Raw genomic sequence first — 19,541 nt, 5'->3', positions numbered from 1 at the left:
GCCGCGACGATCCGCCGCCGCGACCGCGCGGAGGAGCGAGGAGGACGCGGATCGTCGTCGACCATCGCGCCGCCGCCGCTTCGCATCGGCGCGCTGCGGCGCGCGGCCGCGGACGCCAAGGCGAGAGAGGCGCGGCGCGCGAGGGACGCTGCGAAGCCCAGGATGAAGTCGTTCGCGCCGCTCGCGCCCGCGCCCGGGTCGGGCGAGACGCGAGACGTCGAGCTCGCCGCGTCCGAGCGCAGGCTGCGCGCGGCGACGAGGCCCGCGGCGACGGACGCGGCGACGCGCGCGCTCGCGCGGACGATGGTGAGGGACGGCGCCGTCGCTCTCGCGGCGAGCGGCGGGCGAGAGACGAAGAGGACGACGGACGACGACGACGACGACGACGACGACGACGACGACGACGACGACGACGACGACGACGACGACGACGACGACGACGCACAGCTGGCGGCGGGGCCGCTGGACGTGTTGAACCCTGGTCCGTTCGCGTTGGCGGGCGCGCCCGGGCGTCCGGGGCGTCTGTTCGTCGACCTCGCGCTGCCGAACCCCGACTTCGTGTTCGGGGACCTGGGCGTGCGCGGGAGCGCGGCGCGGCGGCGCGCGGCGGCGGCGTCGTAGGCGGGGCGAGGCGGGGCGACCGGCGAGGCGGGGCGAGAGTGGGTTCGGCTTTGAACCCGAGCGCGAAGCGTTCGTTGAACCCGGCCGAGCTCGGCTTGAAAGTCGCTCACGATGGTAAAATTGATAGGAATGAACCCGAACGTACTGTATCCCTTCCGTTCCGTTCACATTCCGAACGGGATCCAGAAATATCTAGCCCTAAGTTGTGGGGCATAAAAATAAAAATTAGGCTTTGCACACGTGTTCGGACCGTGCCGTGCGCGTATCTTCGAGAAGATATGCGAAGGGGCGGCTCAGAGGGGCGGAGACAGGCGAAAAAAACGCAGACTAATTGCTCGTACGAACGGCGAGACTTTTCTCGCTCGCGGCGCGTGGTCGTCGACGCGCCGCGCGCGCAGAACCGCGCGCGCACGCGCAGGGTTCGATCGCTTCCATCGCTCACGACGCGCGAGATCGATAGGAGGTGATAAGGCCCGCGGACGCGGACGCGGACGCGAACGCGCGGCGGCTCCCGCGCCATTCCCACCTTTGTTCGGACGTGTGTGTTCGGACGTGTGTGGGCGAAATGTCGACGGAAGGCGACGAGGACTTCGACGCGCGGATCGACGCGGAGTTCGACCGCGCGCGCAAAGAGCACTCCGAGGAGGCCGTGAAGCGCAAGCGCGGCGACCTCGGGTCGGAGTCGAGCGACCTGGAGAGGCAGAAGTTCGACAGCGGGAAGTCGAACTCGACGAGCCTCGACCCAGAGGGCGGAATTGACGCTCGAGACGACGCGCCGGCGTCCGCCCGCCCGACGACGACGACGACGACGACGACGCACACGCAGACCGCGCCCGAGGCGACGACCGAGACGACCGAGACGGAGACTCCAGACGCCGACGCCGACGCGAACGCGGCGGCGAGGACGGAGCTCGCGCGCGTCCACCCGCGCGCGCAGATCACGTGTCCGTGCACCGCCGACGGCTGCGATAAGGCGTGCGACACCGCATACACGCGACGGTACCGCACGTGCCGCGAGCACATCGACTCCCTGGACGTCCTGCGCGACGGGCTCCACCAGAGGTTCTGCCAGCGGTGCTCGTCGTTCCACGCGCTCGCGGCGTTCGACGGGAGCCGGCACACGTGCCGGCAAGCGCTCGACGCGTACAACGAGTCGCGGCGGAAGATTCGCAAGGCGGCCAAGGAGAAGAAAAACTTGGAGGCGGCGGGCGGCGCGGCCGCGGCGGCCATCGCGGCGGCGACCGCGGCGGCGACCGCGAACGCGCGCGACGCCGCCGCCGCCGCGGGTCTCCTCGGCGGCCTGTTCGACGCGACCGCGCGCGCGGCGTTGGAGGCGGGCGCGGGACCGGGGGTGGCGCGACCGGGAGCCGCGGGCGCGGCGGGGCTCCTCGGCGGCGTCGCCGGGTTGGCCGGGCTCGGCGGGTGGGGCGGGCTGTCTGGGGTCGGTCTGAGCGGGCTGGGCGGGATCGGCGGGTTTGGGTTTGGGTTATCCGGCGTCGGCGGCGTCGGCGGCGTCGGCGGCGGCGCGACGGCGCCGCCCGCGGACGCCACCGCGACCGAGGCGCTTCTGCTCCGGCTGCGGCTCCGGCAAGCCGCGGCGAGCAATTCCCTCGCGGAGCTCGCGCGCGCGCGCGCAGTCGCGGTCGCCGCGGGCGCGGACCCGAACGGCCAAAACCTCGCCGCGCTGACCGCCGGGGCCGCCGCCTCGGATTCGCCCCGCGCGGATCTCGTCGCGGCGTACCTGAACGCGTCGGCGCGCCCGGAGGCGGCGCCGGCGCCGGCGCCGGCGCCGGCGTCGGACCTCGGCCTCGCGCTGCATCGCGCCGCGGCGCTGCGCGCCGCGCAGTCTCATGCGACGATCGACCCCGCGGTGGCCGCGTACGCGTCCGAGCTTCAGTGGCAGCTCGCCAGCGCGCGAGAAACGCAGATGGCGACGCAGATGGAGACGCAGATGGAGCTTCAGGCGGCGGCGGGGGCCGCGGGCACCGCCGCGACGGGCGCGGGCGCGGGCGCGGGCGCGGGCGCGGACGGCGCCGGCGGGCGCTGATTTGATGGTGGCGATCGCGAGGAGGAAGTCGATTCGGTCGCGCGGCGGGCGACCGGAGTGAATGGTGAACGCGTCGCCTTGTTCATTCTTTTCCGAAGGGTGGGTCGTGGTCGTTGGCCCGCGGGCTGAAACTGGCCAGGATTCGACCCGACCCCAACCCTTCCTTGTATATCTTCCCGACGATAGTCGTAGGTTTCATGTCTAAATGTGTATAAAAAAGTGAAGTCATCGCGTGCGCAGTGCTCATCTTCGCCGCGTCGCGTCGACGGCGTGATCGCGGGAACGACGCCGGGGAAGGGGCGGCCGGCGGCGATCGGCTTTCATCGATCGTCACATCCAGTCAGATCCGGCTGTTTTCGTCGATCGAAGGACGTCGACGAAACGCGACGCGACGCGCGCACACGCGGACGCGCGCCTCCGCGATCGACCCGCACCCCCTCCCCCCGACGCGAAGATGACGATGACGATCGCGTCGCGTCTCTCCCCCGCGCGCGTCTTCCTCCTCCTCGTCGCCCTGTGCGCGCTCTTCGGCGCGCGCCTCCCCGTCGCGCTCGCGTCCGACGACGACGGCGGCGACGAGCGAGGATCGTCGTCCGCGGAAGCGGAATCGTCCGCTACGACCGACGACGCCGACGCGGGGCGCCCGGACTTCAAGAAGATGAAGATCAAGGAGTTGCGCGCCATCTTGGACGACCGCGGCGCGGTCTGCCGCGGCTGCGCGGAGAAGGCGGACTACGTCGAGCGCGCCGCGGAGGTGTGGGACTTGCCGATCGTCGAGAAGACGGACGAATCCGATGCCGACGACGCGACGACGACGACGCGTCCGCCGCGACAGCCGCACGAGCCGGACGTGAACCTCGACCCGGAGCAGCAGAAGCGAAGCGACGAGGAGATCGAGAAGCTCATGGCGCAGATGCGCGGGGAGCAGAAGCCCACGGGGGACCCGGAGCGCGACGCGATCCTCGCGAAGCTCAGGAAGAACGGACTCTCGTTCGCGGGCGGGATGGACACGATGCCGATCGAGCAGCTGCGGAACCTCGCGGACTCGCTCGGGAACATCAAGGCGTCCAAGCCGCCGAAGGGCGAGAAGGGCGAGAAGGACGATCTGTGACGAGAGCGAGAAGGGGGCGCGTCGACGACATGCATTAGAAGAGAAAGTGTTCTTCGTTCAACGTCTAACCTCATCGCGCGTCTACGTCTATCGGCGGTCGCGGCGTCGGCGATCGTCGTCGCGCTCCCTCGTCTTCGTCTTTTTCTCGCCCTCCTCCTTCCGGCCGCGGTCCTCTCTCGCGGCGTCGTCCTTCTTGACCTCGTCCTTCACCAGCCCCCACGCGTCCAAAAGCGGCGCCTCCTCCTTCGCGGCGTCGTCGTCCGCGCGCTCGCGCTTCTCGCTCTCGCCGCCGCCGCCGTCTCCTCCCGCCGCCGCAGCCTTTCGCCGCGCGCGCCGCTCGCGCCGCCGCCGACGCGTCTCCGACCCCGTCTCGCTGAACGACGACGAGCTGCTGTACGACGACGAGCTCCCGGTGTACGACGAAGAGTAGGACGACGACGAGTAGGAGGAGGAGGAGGAGGAGGACGGCGACCGACGGCGGCGTTTCGATGAACGCCGTTCTATACAAGCGAACGTCGGGGTGGAGTTCAAAGGCGTCAGTTGAAGTTGAAAGGCGTCGAGGACGGGGATTGAAACCGTGGTGTGGGCGGAGAGATGCGCCGGCAAAAGTCCTTAAGGATCGGCGTTCACCACGCTGACGCGGTCGTATGGGGACCAGTGTATAGAACGCACCTGAACGCCGACGATCGTCGCCGTCGCGGCTTCTCGATCGCCGCGCGTCGCCGCCTCTCCCGCCGCCGCCGCCGCAGCCCGCGCGTCGTTCCTCGCGCCGCGCCGCGCGCGCCGCCTGCTTCTCTCGTCGCTCCATGTACTCCCGTATGTTCGACGACGTCACGTCGAGCTTGCGCTCGGTCCGCGACGCGCGGCACTTGCAGCAGTCGTCTCGCCGCTTGAAGTTGAGCGTGTCGCACGGCCCGCATACCCAGTCGCCCGGCGTGGGGAGCTGAGGGCCATTCCATACGAAGCGATGGCGGGGTGGAGTTGAAAGGCGTCAGAAGCGGAGTTGAAAGGCAACGCGGGCGGGGATTGAAAGCGAGGGACCCTGGGCGGAGAGAATCGCCGGGAAAAGTCCTTAAGGATCGGCGTTCACCACGCAAACGGGATCGTATGGGGACCGGTGTGAAGGAGAACGCACCTGGCCCGAGCTCCCCGCGCCGCGCGGAGCGGTGTTCTGGTACCGCCGGTCGAACCCGTTCGCGTCGTACGACGGCTCGGGCGCGCCGTGCGAGCGGCGCGGAGTGCGGTCGCGATCGCCGCGGTCTCGATGGTCGCGATCGCGGTCGCGATCGTCGCGGGGAGGGCGACGGTCGCGGTCGTCGCGGCCGCGACGATGAAGCCGGTCGTCGAATCCTCTCTCGTCGAATCCTCTCTCGTACCGATGGCCCCCGCCGCCTCGCGCGTCGTCGCGCGACGACGACGCGTGGTTCTCTCTCCCGCGCGCGAAGTGCGCGTCGCTGTGCGAGAACCTGCACCCCGGGCGGTTGCACGCGCCCTTGAGGAAGTCGCGGCAGATCTCGTGGTGCGACATCGCGCGCGACGACGGCACGCGCGCGGACGCGAATGATGCCGCGGACGATCGAGGTCGGAGTCAGGTGTCGGAGTCGTAATAAACGAACGAAAGAATAATCTAGATGATGCGCCGCTACCGCCGCGCCGCTACTCGTCGAAAGCGTCACTCCGCGACGACCGGGGCCCTCTCGTATTCGTCCCCGCGCTCCGTCCAGCACGCCCCCGACGCGCGTCCATCGCTCGCGTCCTCCATCAGCCTGCGCTGGACGCCGTTCAGGTGCGCGGCGCCGAGGACGGCGACCACCGTTCCGACGCCAGCGCCAGCTGTGTCGCCGCTCCCAGCCGCCAGCCGCGCGTTCGCCGCGTCGACGCACGTCTCGCGAATGCTCCGCGACAGCACGTCGTTCCTCGTCGCCAGGAGCGCCTTCAGGAACAGACTGCTCAGGAACACGACCTCCAAGACGTCCAAGACCAAGAAGAGAATCGACACCGCGGACTCCTCCGCCGACGGCAGATTCTGAACGCCGACGCCCCCGAGCGCGCTCGCACCCAGCGCCACTCCGCGCGGCACCGCTGACAACCAGTTCGGAAGCTCGCTCAGCGTGTACGCGAACGCCGCGAACGGCACGATGACCTTCGGCGACTTCACGCTCCACGCCAGCGGGTACCGGAAGAACGACACCGGCAACCCGAGCGCGAGCGGCGCGTCCGTCGCGAGATCTCTCAGCGATAACCCCGCGTCCTCCGGGCCGCTGTCCACCTCGCGCGCGTACGCGGCCGCGAAGTCGCGCCACAGCCGCGCCCATCCGCCGTCGAAGGGCGAGGAGAAGTCTTCCCACGTCGCGCGCAGCGTCGCCTTCGCGCTGGCGCCGAGGTCCTCGATCTTCTGATCGCCCAGCACGATCGGGATCGAATGGACGACGTCGCGATCGCCGCCGTCGCGCGCCTCGACCGCGGCCTGGAACTCGTTGTCCAGGAGCATGCGCAGGAACGAGCCGCGCGGCTGCATCCTTCGCGTCTTCGCCCATCGCGTCGGGCACGTCTCCAGGACGATCGCGCGGAGTGCGTTCGCGGATGACAGGTCGCGGACGGACGCGGCCGCGAGCTCGATCGACGCCGGGTTGTAGTGCATCGTTCCGACGAGGAGGACGTCCACGCCCGTGTGCGCGTCCTTGAACCGCAGCGTCTGCTTGTGCTTGGAGACGGAGGGCGGCGGCGGAGACGCCGAGGACGACGCGGCCGCCGCCGCGAGGAAGCGCGACATGGCGAGTGAGGATGAGGTCTCGCGTCGTCGCATTCTGTTTAGAGCGCGTTTCGTTATCCGACCCCGTCCGTCATCAGACCGCACGGCACGCACGCGTCGTCTCGCCCGAACACTCCTCGCGCGCGTCATGCACATCGGCACTGTCGTCGGCGCGCCGGTCGCCGCGCGCGTCGTCGCGCCGCGCGCGTCGACGTCGTCGCGAGCGAACGCCGCGCGCGTCGGCGTCGCTCCGAGACGGCGAACGTCGACGACGACGACGACGACGACGACGACGACGACGACGACGACGACGCCGTCTCCGTCGTCGTCGCTCGCGGCGACGACCCCTCGCGCGCGCGGACTCTCTCTCCGCGCGCGCGCGGAGAACGACGGCCGCGGGAAGAACCCGAACGAGGAGATGTACGCCGGCGGGCCCAAGTTCGGCGGCGAGATGGTCGGCGTGGGCATCTTCCTCCTCGTCGCGTTCCAGTTTTTCGTGTTGGCGTTCTTGTGATGTTAGATGCGAGGCGGCGGGGAGCGAAAGGTTCCGAAGAAGAAGACGGCGGGGAAGGAGGTTCCGAAGAAGAAGACGGCGGGGAAGGAGAGCGCGCGGCGCGTTCAGCGTGTACAGTACCGCATCATCACACTGTATCATCTACGACATCGAACGCCGTCGTCGTCGTCCACGGCGCGCGTCACTCCGTCTTCTCGTGGCCGTCGCTCCCCGTCGGCGACGACGCGTTCTTCGCCGCCGCCCACTTCGCGCGCGTCCGCCGCCACCACCTCCGCGTCGCGATCTGCGAGCTTCTCCGGTGCCTGAGCGCCGCGGTCAGCGCGAACGCGAACACGTTCGCCGCGCGTTGAGTCGCTCGAAACACGTACACGCCAAACTCGCGCCATAACCGCGCGTCGAGCCACCACGCGAAAGAGGACGCCGCGCCGCCGCCGCCGCCGCCGCCCGCCGCCGTGACCGTGACCGTGACCGCGGTCGCCGCGGACGCGACGCGCGCGACGCCTTTGGACGCGGCCGCGATCGGCGCGAAGACGGTTCGAAGCGCCGGCGACGACGCGGCGACGACGCCGAAGAGACGCGCGGCGGCTGCGAACGCCGCGCGTAACGGCGACGTCGCGACCGTTACCACCGCGACGACGTCACCCCACGCGCCCCCGAACAACCCCACCAGCGGTCGATACACCGCCGCGGTCGCGGACCGGCCGACGCGCAGCAACGGCGACAGCCGCGCCATGAGCGGCGCGAATATCGCGCTCTGAGGGTCGTTCCATACGAGCAAACGTCGGAGCGGAGTTGAAAGGCGTCAGTCGGAGTTGAAAGGCGTCGAGGGCGGGGATTGAATGCGAGGGACCCTGGGCGGAGAGAAACGCCGGGAAAAGTCCTTAAGGATCGGCGTTCACCACGCGAACGCGGTCGTATGGGGACCAGTGTATAGAACGTGCCTGAGTGAACAAATACGACGCGAGCACGGCGAGACGCGTCGACGCGTGCGTCTCCAGAAACGTCACGAACGGCCCGAGCGCGCGCGTCAGCACCGCGCCGAACCCTGGGATGTTCTTGTACAGGTCGTAGAACCCCGCGAGCATGGACAAGACGGAGACGAGCACGAACAGCGCGCGCGCGACGCCGCGCAGGTACGGGCGATAGTAGAACCCGAACGACGGGAGCAGGAGCGCCCACGGCGGGAGACCGCTCTCGTAGAGACGCAAGAGGCGCTGACGCGACGTGACTTTGCGTCGCAGCGCCGCCGGGAGGTCCGGGTCGTCGAAGCACGCGATGATCGTGCGGTGTAAGAACACACACGACGCGGTGGCCGGGGCGGTCGTCGACGCGCGCGACGACGACGACGCGCGCGACGAGTCGTTATCGCCGCCCACGGCGGCGGGTTTGAACCGCGACGCCTCCGGGCTATACCCGACGCGCGCGCGCCGCGACGCCGCCTTCCCCGCGTTATTGCCGTCGTTTCGGTACCCCGCGGGGGTGTCGAACGGCGGCGTGTGCGATATCCGAGCGGCAGGCGTGGTGTCCGACATCGTGGTGTCCGACACAAAATTGCCGTCCGACGCCGTTTCCGGTATCGGCGGCGTCGCGCGCTTCGTCTTTGTGTCCACCGTGAGGCGTCGACGCAAGATGTCCTCCCGCGGCGTCTTCGGCGGCGACGCGGCCGCGGCCGCGGCCGCGTCGGTCGACGCGCCGTCTTCCATCCCCTCCGCCGGCGGCTTCACCGCGAACGGCATGAACGGTTTCTTCGTGTCGACGGCCGCGAACGACGGCTCGAGGACGCCGCGCGAGCGCTTCCGCGCGACGCCGCCGCCGCCGCCGCGGTCATCGTCGTCCTCCTCCTCCTCCTCCTCCTCCTCCTCCGCGGCCGGCGGCGGCGTTCGCTCCCTCTCCCGCGCGCGGAGGCCCCCGCTCCCACTCCCACCGCTCCCACCGCCGAGTCGTCGACGCGCGGCGCGATCGCGATCGCCCGACCGCCTCCCCGACGAACCCCGGACCGGGACCGCGGACCCCGCGCCGCCGCTCGCGTCGAAAAATCCGCGCGCGTTTCGATTCGTTTCGCCGCCGTCGGCCCGGCGGTCTCGCGCCTCGAAAAACGCGATCGCGGCGTCGTAGTCCGCGAACGCGCGCTTCGTCACCGCGCGCGCCTCGATCGCGACGCGCCCGTCCTCGCACAGCGGGTTCTTGTAGTCCATCCCGACGAGGTCTTCGAACTTCACCTCGAACGTCAGCACGAGGTGGTTGGTCGTCGAGCGTTGATGTTGATGTTGACGCGCGCCCCTCGGCGGCGTGAACCCGACGCCGGCGACGAACGACGGCGTGCCGCCGGTGACCGCCGCGTCGTCCGTCGGCGTCCCCGGGACCGCCGCGTCCGCGCGCGGGGTGCTCGCCGACGCCGCGGCCGCCTCCGACGCGGACGCGCTCGACGACGACGTCCTCTCGAGATTGAACGGCGAGGTCGGCACGCGCGACGTCACGAGGCGCGAGCTCGGCATCGCCTTGTTCACGAGGTTCAGCGCGAAGTCGCTCGCGCGCGCGAGCCTGGAGACCGCGCGGCGGCGGCGGAAGACGACGAACACGAACGACCGTCGCGCGAGGAGGAACCGCAGGCCGCCGTGCGCTCTCGCCTTCCACACCCCGAGCGTCATCTGCGTCAGAGGGAACGCCGCGAGCGCGAGATCCTCCGCGCGGTCGTCGTCCTCGTCGAGCGCGCCCGCGGCGGCGCGCGCGACGCCGCCGCCGCGGCCGCCGAACTCGAAGTCGAACGACGCCGACGCCATCGTCCCTCCCGAGGCGCGACGCGCCGCGCGAAGGGGGGGGGGGTCCCCGGCGACGGCCGCGAGTGGCCGTCGTCGTGGTAATTCGAACCTCAACCGACAGATGCAGACGATGCGCGTATTTCGCAAAATAATTCGTAGTCTCCTAACGACTTCGATCTCTATGTGTGCTACCGCGGCGCGTCGTCCTCGTCCCGCGTCCTCCTCCTCCTCCCCCCCCCGTCGTCCGTCACGAGAAGAAGTACCTCGACTTCTTCACCTCGTTCAGGTCCAACTCCCCCAGCGGCGGCGGCTTCGGGATTTCGTCAGCCGCCTCTGGGTACGTCTCTCTGAGCTCCTCGTACAACGTCGTCATGAGCGGCTCCGAGTGGAGCTCCACGAACGTGTCTCGGATCACCTCGTTCATCGCGTCCACGTCCCTGGCGTGCGTCCAGAACGAGTCGTGCACGCCCGCGAACGCGATGTCTCGCCTCTGGCACGCCAGCGCCGTCTTCATCATGTGCGCGGAGTCCACGCTGTGGATGAAGTTGGGCGGAAACGCGCTCTTTTGCTTTTGCTTTTGAATCGCGCTCCCCTCCGAGTCGTACTGCAGCACGAACGACTGCACGATCGTGCGAACTACCTTCCTGCTCGGCGCCTTGTACGGCTGCACGACGGGCAGACCCATCGGCGTCGTCCACTGGACCGGCTTCCCGCCCTTGGAGACGACGCGCGCGCACTCCCCGAGCCACGACATGACTTCCCTCGCGTTGACGAAAAGATTCGACAACGCGTCTAGCGTCCGCCGCGACGCGTAGTTCGCCGTCCGATACCGCAGGCTCTCGTCCTCGATCGCGCCGCGCTCGCGCAGACGGCTCTGTATCTGCTGTCGCGCGCCGACGTGCGTGACGCCGTACACGGACGTCATCACCGTCTGCTTCACGAGCTTCCGGTCGATGTGCGGCGCGAGCGCCGCCGCCGTCGCCGCCGTCTCCGGGTCCGACGCGTCCGCCGCGTCCTCCGCGACCATCCGCTTCAGGACGTTCGCGACGCCGGTGTACACGTCCCCGGGGCTGTCGCGCGGCGTCAGGTTCACCTGCTCGCCGCCGCCGATGTCGCGACCGAGCGCGGCGTAGTGCTGCAGCCCGTTGCACGACCCGTCCTGAGGGTCGTTCCGTACGAGCGAACGTCGGGGTGGAGTTCATAGGCGTCAGGTGGAGTTCAAAGGCGTCGAGGGCGGGGATTGAACGCGAGGGATGGGCGGAGAGAGACGGCGGCACAAGTCCTTAAGGATCGGCGTTCACCACGCCGACGCGGTCGTATGGGGACCAGTGTGAGATAGAACGCACCTGATGCACGGGGAGTCGGCACGCGTACGACGCGGGGTCGCCGCTGTCCACGGCGGCGGCGATCTCGATGAACGTCGCGAGGCACTGCCACGGGTTCTCCGCCTCGAGCCAGAACGCGCAGTTCGCGTCGTCGGCGCACAGAGGATCGCGCGCGGACGCCTTGATGCGATCCAGCCGCGTCTTCATCCACTCGCGTCGCTCGTCCAGAGGGAGCTTATCCACCCCGCCGGCGGCGTAGAGGTTCGCGGCTTGCACGTACAGCCAGTCCAGCCCGTTCTCGCCGAGCGGGCGCGCCTCCTGGAAGAGAAGCGCGCCGCGGCACACGTCGCTCCCGATGTGATTCAAGTGCGCGTGCATCGTGTACGCGCGCCCGCGGAAGTCGATGTTGTGCGGGAAAAAGATCTTCTCCTCGTCGCGCATCTCTTGCGCGACTTTCAGCTTAATCAAAAAGTCGCACCGCTGCGAGTGCAACTCTCGGTTCTCGCGCTTCACGCGGACCTTCGCGTTGACGTACTCTCTCTTGTCCTCTCGCGAGATCTGCGCGGTGGCGTGCAGCGCGTGGTCGTCCCTTCGAAGGCGATACCCCGGGTCCGGCCACACCGGCTCGTCTACCGTCCTCCGCGGCGGCACGCCCGCGATCCCGCCGCCGTCGTCCCAGACTTTTTGCATGACGTCCACCGTCCGCTCGTTCACGACCCACGGCGTCTTTCCCAACACGTTCAGCGCGTCCAACACGGGCTGATAGCTCGCGCATTCTCCGTCGCTGTCAGACCGCTTCTGTTCGCCCAGGAGCGCCATGATTTGCCCCCACGACGGCCCCAACCTCGTGTAGTTCCCGCGCATGACGAACGTCTCCGAGCACAAGTACCCGCCCTGATCGAACCTGCTCCACGGCCGCGGCGGCGTGACCATCGGCATGTATCTCACCAGGCTCATCTGCGCGTGCCTCATGTCCTCGTGCTCGATGTAGTCGAAGAACGCGGGGTGCCAGGATACCATCCCGTACCGCTGCTGCCTGTTTACGTACTCGTAGTGGTGCTCGAACGCGGGCTTGATCTCGAGCTCGCCGCTCTCGGGATCCGGCACCTCGATCTTCGCGGTCTCGACGAGGAGCTTCGCGAGGACGCTCCCGAGCTTCACGCGCGCGGTCATCCCCCAGTCCGAGTCGTTCAGCGCCCTCCTCGCGAATTTCGCGACGGATCGCACCGTCGTGAGCTTACTCAGCGACTTCGCGCTGACCTTCGCGAAGCGATCCGTGAGATGCGGCTTGGCGAGGAACTCGTCGACGTCGCCGGCGTCCTCGGCCAGATCCCTGACGCCCGCGGTCTCCTCCCTGAATCGCCGCTCTCGCTCTGAAGGATCCTTCGGTCGCACCTTCCCGCGCTGCTTGAGCCTAGACAGGTTCACCTCCGCCTGCACCGCCTCGCCCAGGCGCTCGACGACGCGAACGAACTTGCTCTTCCCCACCTGACCGTTGTCCCCGGAAAATTTCACGCGGTCGTCCCCCATCATGAGCTGCGATATCACCGCGTGGAGGGTGATCACCGCGAGCTTGTCCGGGTTGAGCATCAGCATGAACGGGCCGTAGTTGGTCCGGTCCGCGCCCGGGACCTTCTTCCGGATCTCCGCCTGCTCCTTCTCGATCGCCCTCGACAGCGGCTCGAGGAAGTTGTGCAAAAAATTCCTCCCCGCCGCCGTCGCGCCGAGCCCGTCGCCCCTGCTCGCCGCCTCTCTCGCGTGCTCCACCATCCGCTCGATGCCGTCCCTGCGCTGCCGCGCCTCGCGATGTCGCTGCTGCGCCTCGCGGTACCGCGCCACCTCGTCGTCGATCACGCTCGTCTCTCTGTTCCTTTGCTTTTCCTCCAGCGGCCGCGTCCGCGGATCTTCGGACATCGGATCGTACGACAGCGGCGATCGGAGCCTCTTCTCTTGCTCGCGCATCGCGAGGAGGACCATCTTGATCGCGGCGAACCCCGGATCGTTGCTCATCGCCTCCATCTTCTGCAGCCGCCTCTCTGCCTCGCCCACGATCGACATCGGTCGGTGCGTCGGTCGGTTCGGGTGCGTCCTGTCCGCGAACGCGCGCTCCCCGCGATGGAGCTCGTCGTCCAACTCCATTTCGCTCGACGGCGTCGTCGACGTCGACGTCGGCTCACGCGGCGCGCCGTCGCCGCGCGACGCCTCCGGACCGCGCGACGGCGTCTCTCGCGACGCGTCGAGCGGCGACGACGCCGCGGTGTATCCGAACGTCCCGTCCGCGCGGAGTCCCCACGTCCCCGGCTCGGCGCGCGGCGCGGCGGCGCGACGGTCGCGCGCGGGGCGCGCGCCCCCGCGCGACGACGACGCCTCCGGCACGTATCCGAACGACCCGTCCGCGCGGGGTCCCCACCGTCCCGCGACGACGCGCGCGTCATCGCGATCGTCGTCGTCGTCGTCGTCGTCGTCGTCGCGGCCCGCGAGCTTCGCCGGGCGTTCGAGGTCGTCCTCGTCGTTCAGAGCCTCCCGCGCGCCCTGGCACGCGACGCGCGACGACGTCGCGAAGAGGGCGGCGGGGCGTCGATCGACGCCGCCGATCGCGTCGGCCGTCCACCGCGCGTTCGCGCGCTCGCGGCGCGCGGCGCGCAGCGCGTCGCGGCAGCGACGCGTCGCGAGCGATCGCAGCGCGTTCGCGAGGAGGCCCATGGCGGATCGCTCGCGGACGACGATCCGATCCGCCGCCGCGTCGACCGCGCGCGTCGATCGATCGATCCGCGAAGTCGGCGCCTCGCCCCTCCCCGTCGCGGTCCCGCGACTCCCGCGACTCCCGCGACTCCCGCGACTCCCGCCGCCGCCGCCGCCGCCGCCGCCGCGCCCGGGCTCGGAACGTCGGTCCTCGCGACCGGTCGTTCCTCGCTCCGCAGGCCACCGCGCGCGCCGTCGCGCGTGCGTTGTGGCCTCGACGGTTGTCGCGATTTCCGCGACGACGCGCGCGCCGGGCCGCCGCGCCGGCGCGCCGGAGCGATCGCGCGCGTGCAGCGCGCGAGTTTCGTTTCGCGCGCGATGCAGTCAGAAGCGGCGGTGCGCACGGATACACAGCTGTGTGAATCAGTCACGTTTTCGGGTCCGGTCGGCGTCAATCACGCCCGAAAAAAAACCCTAAATCGCCGCACGACTTCGAGATGCGTCCGCAGCGCGCTCCCTCTTCACGCGGCGCCACGACGCACGCGACGCGTACGCCCTCCCGGTAACGCACCCACTCGCACCCAGAAAAATGGTGAAAGTCACCTCCGCGGAGCAAGCGCTCAAGGGCGTCCTGAGCAAGGCTCAGACCGCGCCGAAGAAGAAGACGAAGACGCCGGCGTTTTACCCCGCGGACGACGTCAAGTTCCCGCTGAAGCGCGCCGCCGTCGCGCACAACCCGACGAAGCTCAAGAAGAACATCACCCCGGGGACGATCCTGATTCTCCTCGCCGGTCACTTCAAGGGCAAGCGCGTCGTGTTCCTTCGCCAGCTCCCGTCCGGCCTCCTCCTCGTCTGCGGCCCGTACGGCGTGAACGGCGTGCCGATCAAGCGCGTGAATCAGTGCTACACGATCGCCACGTCCCAAAAGATCGACGTCGGCGCCGTCGACAGCAAGAAGTTCGACGACGCGTACTTCAAGAAGCCCGCGAAGGACCGCACGAAGAAGTCCGAGGAGGACTTCTTCGACGAGAAGCAGGAGAAGAAGGAGCTTCCCGCGTCGTACGTCGCGGACAACAAGGCGCTGGACGCCGCGTTGTCGCCCGCCATCGACGCGGTGCCGCACCTCAAGGGGTACATGGCGACGAAGTTCACGCTCAGGTCCGGGGACAAGCCGCACGAGATGAAGTTTTAAGTATGAAGGTGAGGTTCGTAGGTTCCGGTGTGAACTGAACCGAACGGCGCGCGCTGATCGGCTGGTGAGCGCGCGAACGAGGAACTTAGGAGCGCGCGGCGACAATGGCGAGTGGTGAACGATGACGTCGATGATTGATTTCGACGCGCGGTCGACTCGATTCGTCTTAGAGGACGACGAGACGAGCGCGCGCGGGGTGGGAACGTCGGCGCGGCGAGAGACGTGAGGGGGGTGATGGTCGTAGACTTGTTCGTAAGAGACACGTCCGGCTTAACGTCTCGTCGGGGGGCGCGACGCCGCGCCCCCCGCGTAAGTAACAAACCCTAAAAGTGGAGTGGACCGACCGATCGCTAGCTACGGAGACGACGCGCGCGGCCGTCGGCGCCGCTCACTCCCACACCTGCTGGACGTACTTCCACGCGCTCTGATCGCGACTCCGCCGGTCGTTCTTCGCCTTGAACATCTCCTGCTCGAACCCGGTGCTCCGGTCGACGCCGTCCCAGTGCCTCCCGGGCTTGATGCCGTACCGGTTGAGCGGCGGCCCGACGCCGCGTCGAATCCAGCTGTGCTCCGGCACCTCCTGCGGGATCCTAAACCCGCTCTTCTTGAGCTGCTCCTCGCTTATCCCCGCGACGACGCTCGGCATCGAAATCTCCGCGTTCTGTTGTTTCTTGCGCGCGAGGTGCGCCATGGGGTCGCCGAATCGAACCGCCGCGCGTTGCGCGTCCTCCGCCTCGGGCGCGATGTCGGCGCGCGCGAACGGCGCGTCCGCCTCTCGCCGCAACGCCTCGGCGGCGTCGCTCGCGGCCCTACCCTGCGCGATCCCCTGCGTCCACACCGGTCGCTCCGGCTCCTTCCTCCGCGCGTTCGCGAGCTCCATCCGCTTCTTCTGCTCTTCGAGGTCGATGAGCTGCCCGGTCGCCTTGTCGCGGAACTGCGTCGCCGCGCCGCGGCCGCTGACGTCGTCGGACATCGCCGTGATCCTCGCCCTCGCCACCGCGCGCTTCTCCGCGGCTTCCTGGACGACGACGGCCGCGTCCACGAGGCCGGTGGTCGTGCCGTCCGTCATCGTCGGCCCGCTCGACGGCGGTTTGGGCGCTCTCCGCGGCGGCGAGAGGTCGGCGTCCGAATCCGAATCCGAATCCGATTCGCCGCCGCGTCGTCGTCGTCGTCGCGGCGGGGACAGATCGCCGTCCGACCCGCCTCGTCCACGCCGAGGCGGCGAGAGGTCCCCGTCCCCGCCGTCATCGCCGCCGCGCCGCGCTCCGGGGCGCCGACGCGGCGGCGACTGGTCGTCGTCGCTGTCGTGCCGCCTTCCCGGCCTCGGCGGCGACAGGTCGTCGTCGTCGCTGTCGTGCCGCCTTCCCGGCCTCGGCGGCGACAGGTCGTCGTCGTCGTCGCTGTCGTGCCTCCCCGGCCGCGGCGGGGACAGATCGTCGTCGTCGTCGTCGCCGCCGCCGCCGCCCCCACCCCCGCGCCCGACCCCCGCGTTCGCGTTCGCGCGCGTCGCGTCGTCGTCCTCCGCGACGACCGCCCATCCGCTCCCGTCCTCGCGGATGCCCAGGTACTTGCGCGTCGCGTTCGTCGTCTTCGCGCCGTCGCCGTCGCCGCCGCCGACGATCGTCGGCGTCTCGTCCTCGCGTCGCCTCGCCTCCTCGAGCTCGTCGCGCTTGCGCTTCCACGACTCGTCGTCCTCGTCCACGACGCGGATGCCCGAGCATACCTTGACGGGCTTCGCGACGACGACGCCGCCTACGTCCGGCGCGCGGATCTCGAGTCCGCCCGCGGGCTTGTCCTTCTTCCGCCGCTTCTTCTTCTTCTCCCCTCCGCCCGCGGCGGCGGCGTCGGCGTCGCCGCCGCCGCCGTCGAGGTACCGCTTCAGGTAGTCGAGCTTGCTCGACATACCTCCCGCGGCGCGCGACGTCGTGGCGCGCGTTCGCGCGCGTCGTCGAGTTTCAACATTCTTATTCAGATCTCTCAACGGAAATGCGTCGTCGTCGAGTCGAAGGCCGACGCCTCCGCCGCTCCGTCGCTCAGCACAACGACGCGCCCCGGGTGGGCCGCTCGTCCGCCCGCCTCGAACCCGCGCGCGCGTCGTCCCGCCCGCCCGCCCGCCCGCCATGGCCGACGCCGACGACGACGCGCTGCCGCCGTCGAAGCTCGCGCGCGCGATCGCGACCGGCGACGTCGACGCGGTCGCGGACGTCCTCGACGCGTGCGAGGACGACGCCGCGACGACCGCCGTCGTCAACGAAGAAGCCCCGGGGACGTGGGCCTCGCCGCTGCACCTCGCCGCGTCCTTCGGCGAAGTGGAGATCATCAAGCTCCTGCTGAGCAAGGGCGCGGACCCGAACGCGGAGGACATCAAGGGGAGGACGTGCCTGCACGTCGCGTGCGACGCGTACGCGAGCGACGCGACGGGGGACTTGAAGTGGGAAGACAGCATCGCGACGCTCGTCGCCGCGGGGGGCGCGCTCGCGCTGACGGACGTGGACGGCAAACTCCCGACGCCGGGGGACGACGCGAGCACGATGGTGACGAGCGCGGTGGAGAGGGCGTTCGAGGAGGGCGCCGACGCGAGGAAGGCGCAGAGCGAGAAGAGGAGGATAAAAAAGAAGGAGAAGTTCGACGCCATCATGAACGGGAAGATCCAGGCGCATGTCTCGAACGCGAGCGCGTGCGCGATCGCGGTCATGGACACCGGCGACGCGGACGGGTACAAGATGGGCAGCCGCGGACAGCCGTGAGGGAGGAGGGAGCGCGGGACGCGACGCGACGCGACGCGACGCGTCGTGTCTTTGAACGGGAGGCTTCGCGGCCACGTGTTGTATAATATTTATACGGGCGACGCGCAGCTGTCGTCGTCACCCGCGCCGTACGGTCACGAACGTCGACCCCTTATCGCCCCTTCCCAACCGCATCGTGTCGTCCAGAAACGTCGTGTCCAACCACCCCTGCGGCCCCTTCCCGTCGTTCACGAACGTCAGCGGTATCGACAGCGGAGGAAGCGGCCCGAGCGTGATCGCGACGCGCCGAAACGCGACGTCGAGTCTTATCGATTCCCCGCCCGCGTCCGACGGCGCCGCGGGGACGCAGCTCGCCTCGATCTTCACCTCCGCGCGCACGCCGAATACGCTCAGCTCCGCGCGGTTCTCCACGACGCCGCGCGCCGCGTCGATGTCCTGGAAGTTCCCTCTGTTTTCCACCGCGCCCGACAGCAGCGAGATGCTCCTTCCGAGCGGCAGCGGCTTCTTCTTCGAGATCGATGAGATCGAGTCGGTCGTCCGCGTCTCCGCGCCGCCCTCGCCCGCGACGTTCCCACCGCTTCCCGTGACCTCCGTGAGCGTCCTGCCGATGACGCCCTCGCGCTTCGCGCGCTCCGCCGCGTCCTTCGCGCTCGCGCCGGTGTAGACGAGCGACCACTCGCCGCTGATGAGCGGCGAGACGGCGGGATCGCGCGTTACGTTCGAAGCCTCGATCGCGGCGACGAGCTCCTCGATGCGCTTCGCGGCGTCGGGCGTGACCGACTTCCCGCGGTCCGTGTTCGCGCAGAGGCGCAGGAGGAGCGACTTGCGGTCTTCGAGCGCGAGGCTCGTGACGTCGGACGAGGAGGAGGAGGAGGAGGAGGAGGTGGAGGAGGCCACGTGTCGGCTCGAACGGCACCCGCCGCGCGAGGCGTCGCTCGCGCGCGACGACGCCGCCCTCGCCGCCGCCCTCGCCGGCCTCAGCTCGGACGCGAACGCGGACGAGCGCGCGCCGATGAGGGTGGACGCGCGCATCGCGGCGAGCGCGGCCGCTCGTCCCGCGTCGTGATCTCTGCGCCGCGCGCGTCAAGTCTCTCGCGTCGAGTTTTCCCATGCGCCAGACGACGAGTTCAGTTGGAACTGACGAGGTTCCGCCACAGACGCGCGCGCGGCCGCGTCGCCGCCCACCGCGGTCGTCCATCGGGTCCGGTCCCAACGCACCGGTCCCCGCGATGGTCGTCCACGGCGGTCGCGCTCCCGGAGGACCCGCGCCGGTCCCTCAGGCGTACCACGACCGCAAGCTCTTCCTCGCGAACCTGTCGTTCGGCATCGACTCGGAAGACGCGATGCGATCGCTCCTCGCCAACCGCGGCCTCCTCGACGGCGTGCACGAGATCAAAGTCCCGCTGGACCCGGAGGAGGGCAAGCCGCGCGGGTACGCGTTCGTGAGCTTCCAGACGACGGAGCTCGCGACGCGCGCGCTCGAGGCGCTCGACGGCGCGGCCGACGGATGCGGCCGCGCGATGGAGGCGCGATTCGCGCAGCGGGCGGTCGCGCCCGAGCCGGGGTCGACGCCGGGGACGGTCGGGTACATGCCCAAGTCCGCGGAGGTCGCGGGCGTGAACAGAGACGAGTCGCAGTGGGAGGTGCTCGCGCGCCTGCGCGCGAAGCTCAGCGGCGTCGCGGCGTCTACGGACGGCGCGGGGGGGAGGGGGGACGGCGGGATGCCGCCGCCGCCGCCGGGAGGGCCGCCCGTCTCGACGCGCGTCCTGGACGCGTGCCGCGGGCGCGGCG

General features: G+C 69.7%; 8 protein-coding genes across 8 annotated transcripts; 2 read left to right on the top strand and 6 right to left on the bottom strand.

Annotated features, from left to right (window-relative positions):
• Positions 1–1,030: 1,030 nt before the first annotated feature.
• MICPUCDRAFT_47586 (uncharacterized protein) lies at positions 1,031–2,903 on the top strand. The gene has a single exon (XM_003059549.1). The coding sequence runs from the start codon at positions 1,187–1,189 to the stop codon at positions 2,666–2,668; it is 1,482 nt and encodes a 493-aa protein (XP_003059595.1). The 5' UTR covers positions 1,031–1,186; the 3' UTR covers positions 2,669–2,903.
• Positions 2,904–5,451: 2,548 nt separating this feature from the next.
• On the bottom strand, positions 5,452–6,999 carry MICPUCDRAFT_70245 (uncharacterized protein; the record flags this gene model as incomplete). Its single annotated transcript, XM_003059242.1, has 2 exons — positions 5,452–6,474; positions 6,877–6,999. The coding sequence occupies 2 exons, from the start codon at positions 6,997–6,999 to the stop codon at positions 5,452–5,454; spliced, it is 1,146 nt and encodes a 381-aa protein (XP_003059288.1).
• Positions 7,000–7,226: 227 nt separating this feature from the next.
• Positions 7,227–7,778, bottom strand: MICPUCDRAFT_59016 (uncharacterized protein; the record flags this gene model as incomplete). The annotated part of the gene is made up of 1 exon (XM_003059241.1): positions 7,227–7,778. One exon carries the CDS (start codon positions 7,776–7,778, stop codon positions 7,227–7,229), a length of 552 nt encoding a protein of 183 aa, XP_003059287.1.
• A 148-nt stretch (positions 7,779–7,926) lies between these two features.
• Positions 7,927–9,825, bottom strand: MICPUCDRAFT_59015 (uncharacterized protein; the record flags this gene model as incomplete). The annotated part of the gene is made up of 1 exon (XM_003059240.1): positions 7,927–9,825. One exon carries the CDS (start codon positions 9,823–9,825, stop codon positions 7,927–7,929), a length of 1,899 nt encoding a protein of 632 aa, XP_003059286.1.
• A 226-nt stretch (positions 9,826–10,051) lies between these two features.
• MICPUCDRAFT_17826 (uncharacterized protein) lies at positions 10,052–12,899 on the bottom strand (the record flags this gene model as incomplete). Its single annotated transcript, XM_003059239.1, has 4 exons — positions 10,052–10,963; positions 11,151–11,667; positions 11,734–12,389; positions 12,468–12,899. 4 exons carry the CDS (start codon positions 12,897–12,899, stop codon positions 10,052–10,054), a joined length of 2,517 nt encoding a protein of 838 aa, XP_003059285.1.
• A 1,443-nt stretch (positions 12,900–14,342) lies between these two features.
• On the top strand, positions 14,343–15,276 carry MICPUCDRAFT_49628 (uncharacterized protein). The gene has a single exon (XM_003059548.1). The coding sequence runs from the start codon at positions 14,401–14,403 to the stop codon at positions 15,001–15,003; it is 603 nt and encodes a 200-aa protein (XP_003059594.1). The 5' UTR covers positions 14,343–14,400; the 3' UTR covers positions 15,004–15,276.
• Positions 15,277–15,391: 115 nt separating this feature from the next.
• MICPUCDRAFT_59012 (uncharacterized protein) lies at positions 15,392–16,906 on the bottom strand (the record flags this gene model as incomplete). The annotated part of the gene is made up of 1 exon (XM_003059238.1): positions 15,392–16,906. The coding sequence occupies one exon, from the start codon at positions 16,904–16,906 to the stop codon at positions 15,392–15,394; it is 1,515 nt and encodes a 504-aa protein (XP_003059284.1).
• A 156-nt stretch (positions 16,907–17,062) lies between these two features.
• MICPUCDRAFT_47583 (uncharacterized protein) lies at positions 17,063–18,782 on the bottom strand (the record flags this gene model as incomplete). The annotated part of the gene is made up of 1 exon (XM_003059237.1): positions 17,063–18,782. One exon carries the CDS (start codon positions 18,780–18,782, stop codon positions 17,868–17,870), a length of 915 nt encoding a protein of 304 aa, XP_003059283.1. The 3' UTR covers positions 17,063–17,867.
• Between the last annotated feature and the right edge of the window lie 759 nt (positions 18,783–19,541).

The sequence above is a fragment of the Micromonas pusilla genome (assembly GCF_000151265.4).
Source record: "Micromonas pusilla CCMP1545 genomic scaffold MICPUCscaffold_6, whole genome shotgun sequence".
Lineage (NCBI taxonomy): Eukaryota > Viridiplantae > Chlorophyta > Mamiellophyceae > Mamiellales > Mamiellaceae > Micromonas > Micromonas pusilla.
This window is presented reverse-complemented; position numbering and strand designations above follow the sequence as displayed.

Bases quoted from the DNA above. Each gene is read 5' to 3' on its own strand.
- MICPUCDRAFT_49628 (XM_003059548.1), top strand. From the start codon at position 14,401: ATGGTGAAAGTCACCTCCGCGGAGCAAGCGCTCAAGGGCGTCCTGAGC.
- MICPUCDRAFT_47586 (XM_003059549.1), top strand. From the start codon at position 1,187: ATGTCGACGGAAGGCGACGAGGACTTCGACGCGCGGATCGACGCGGAG.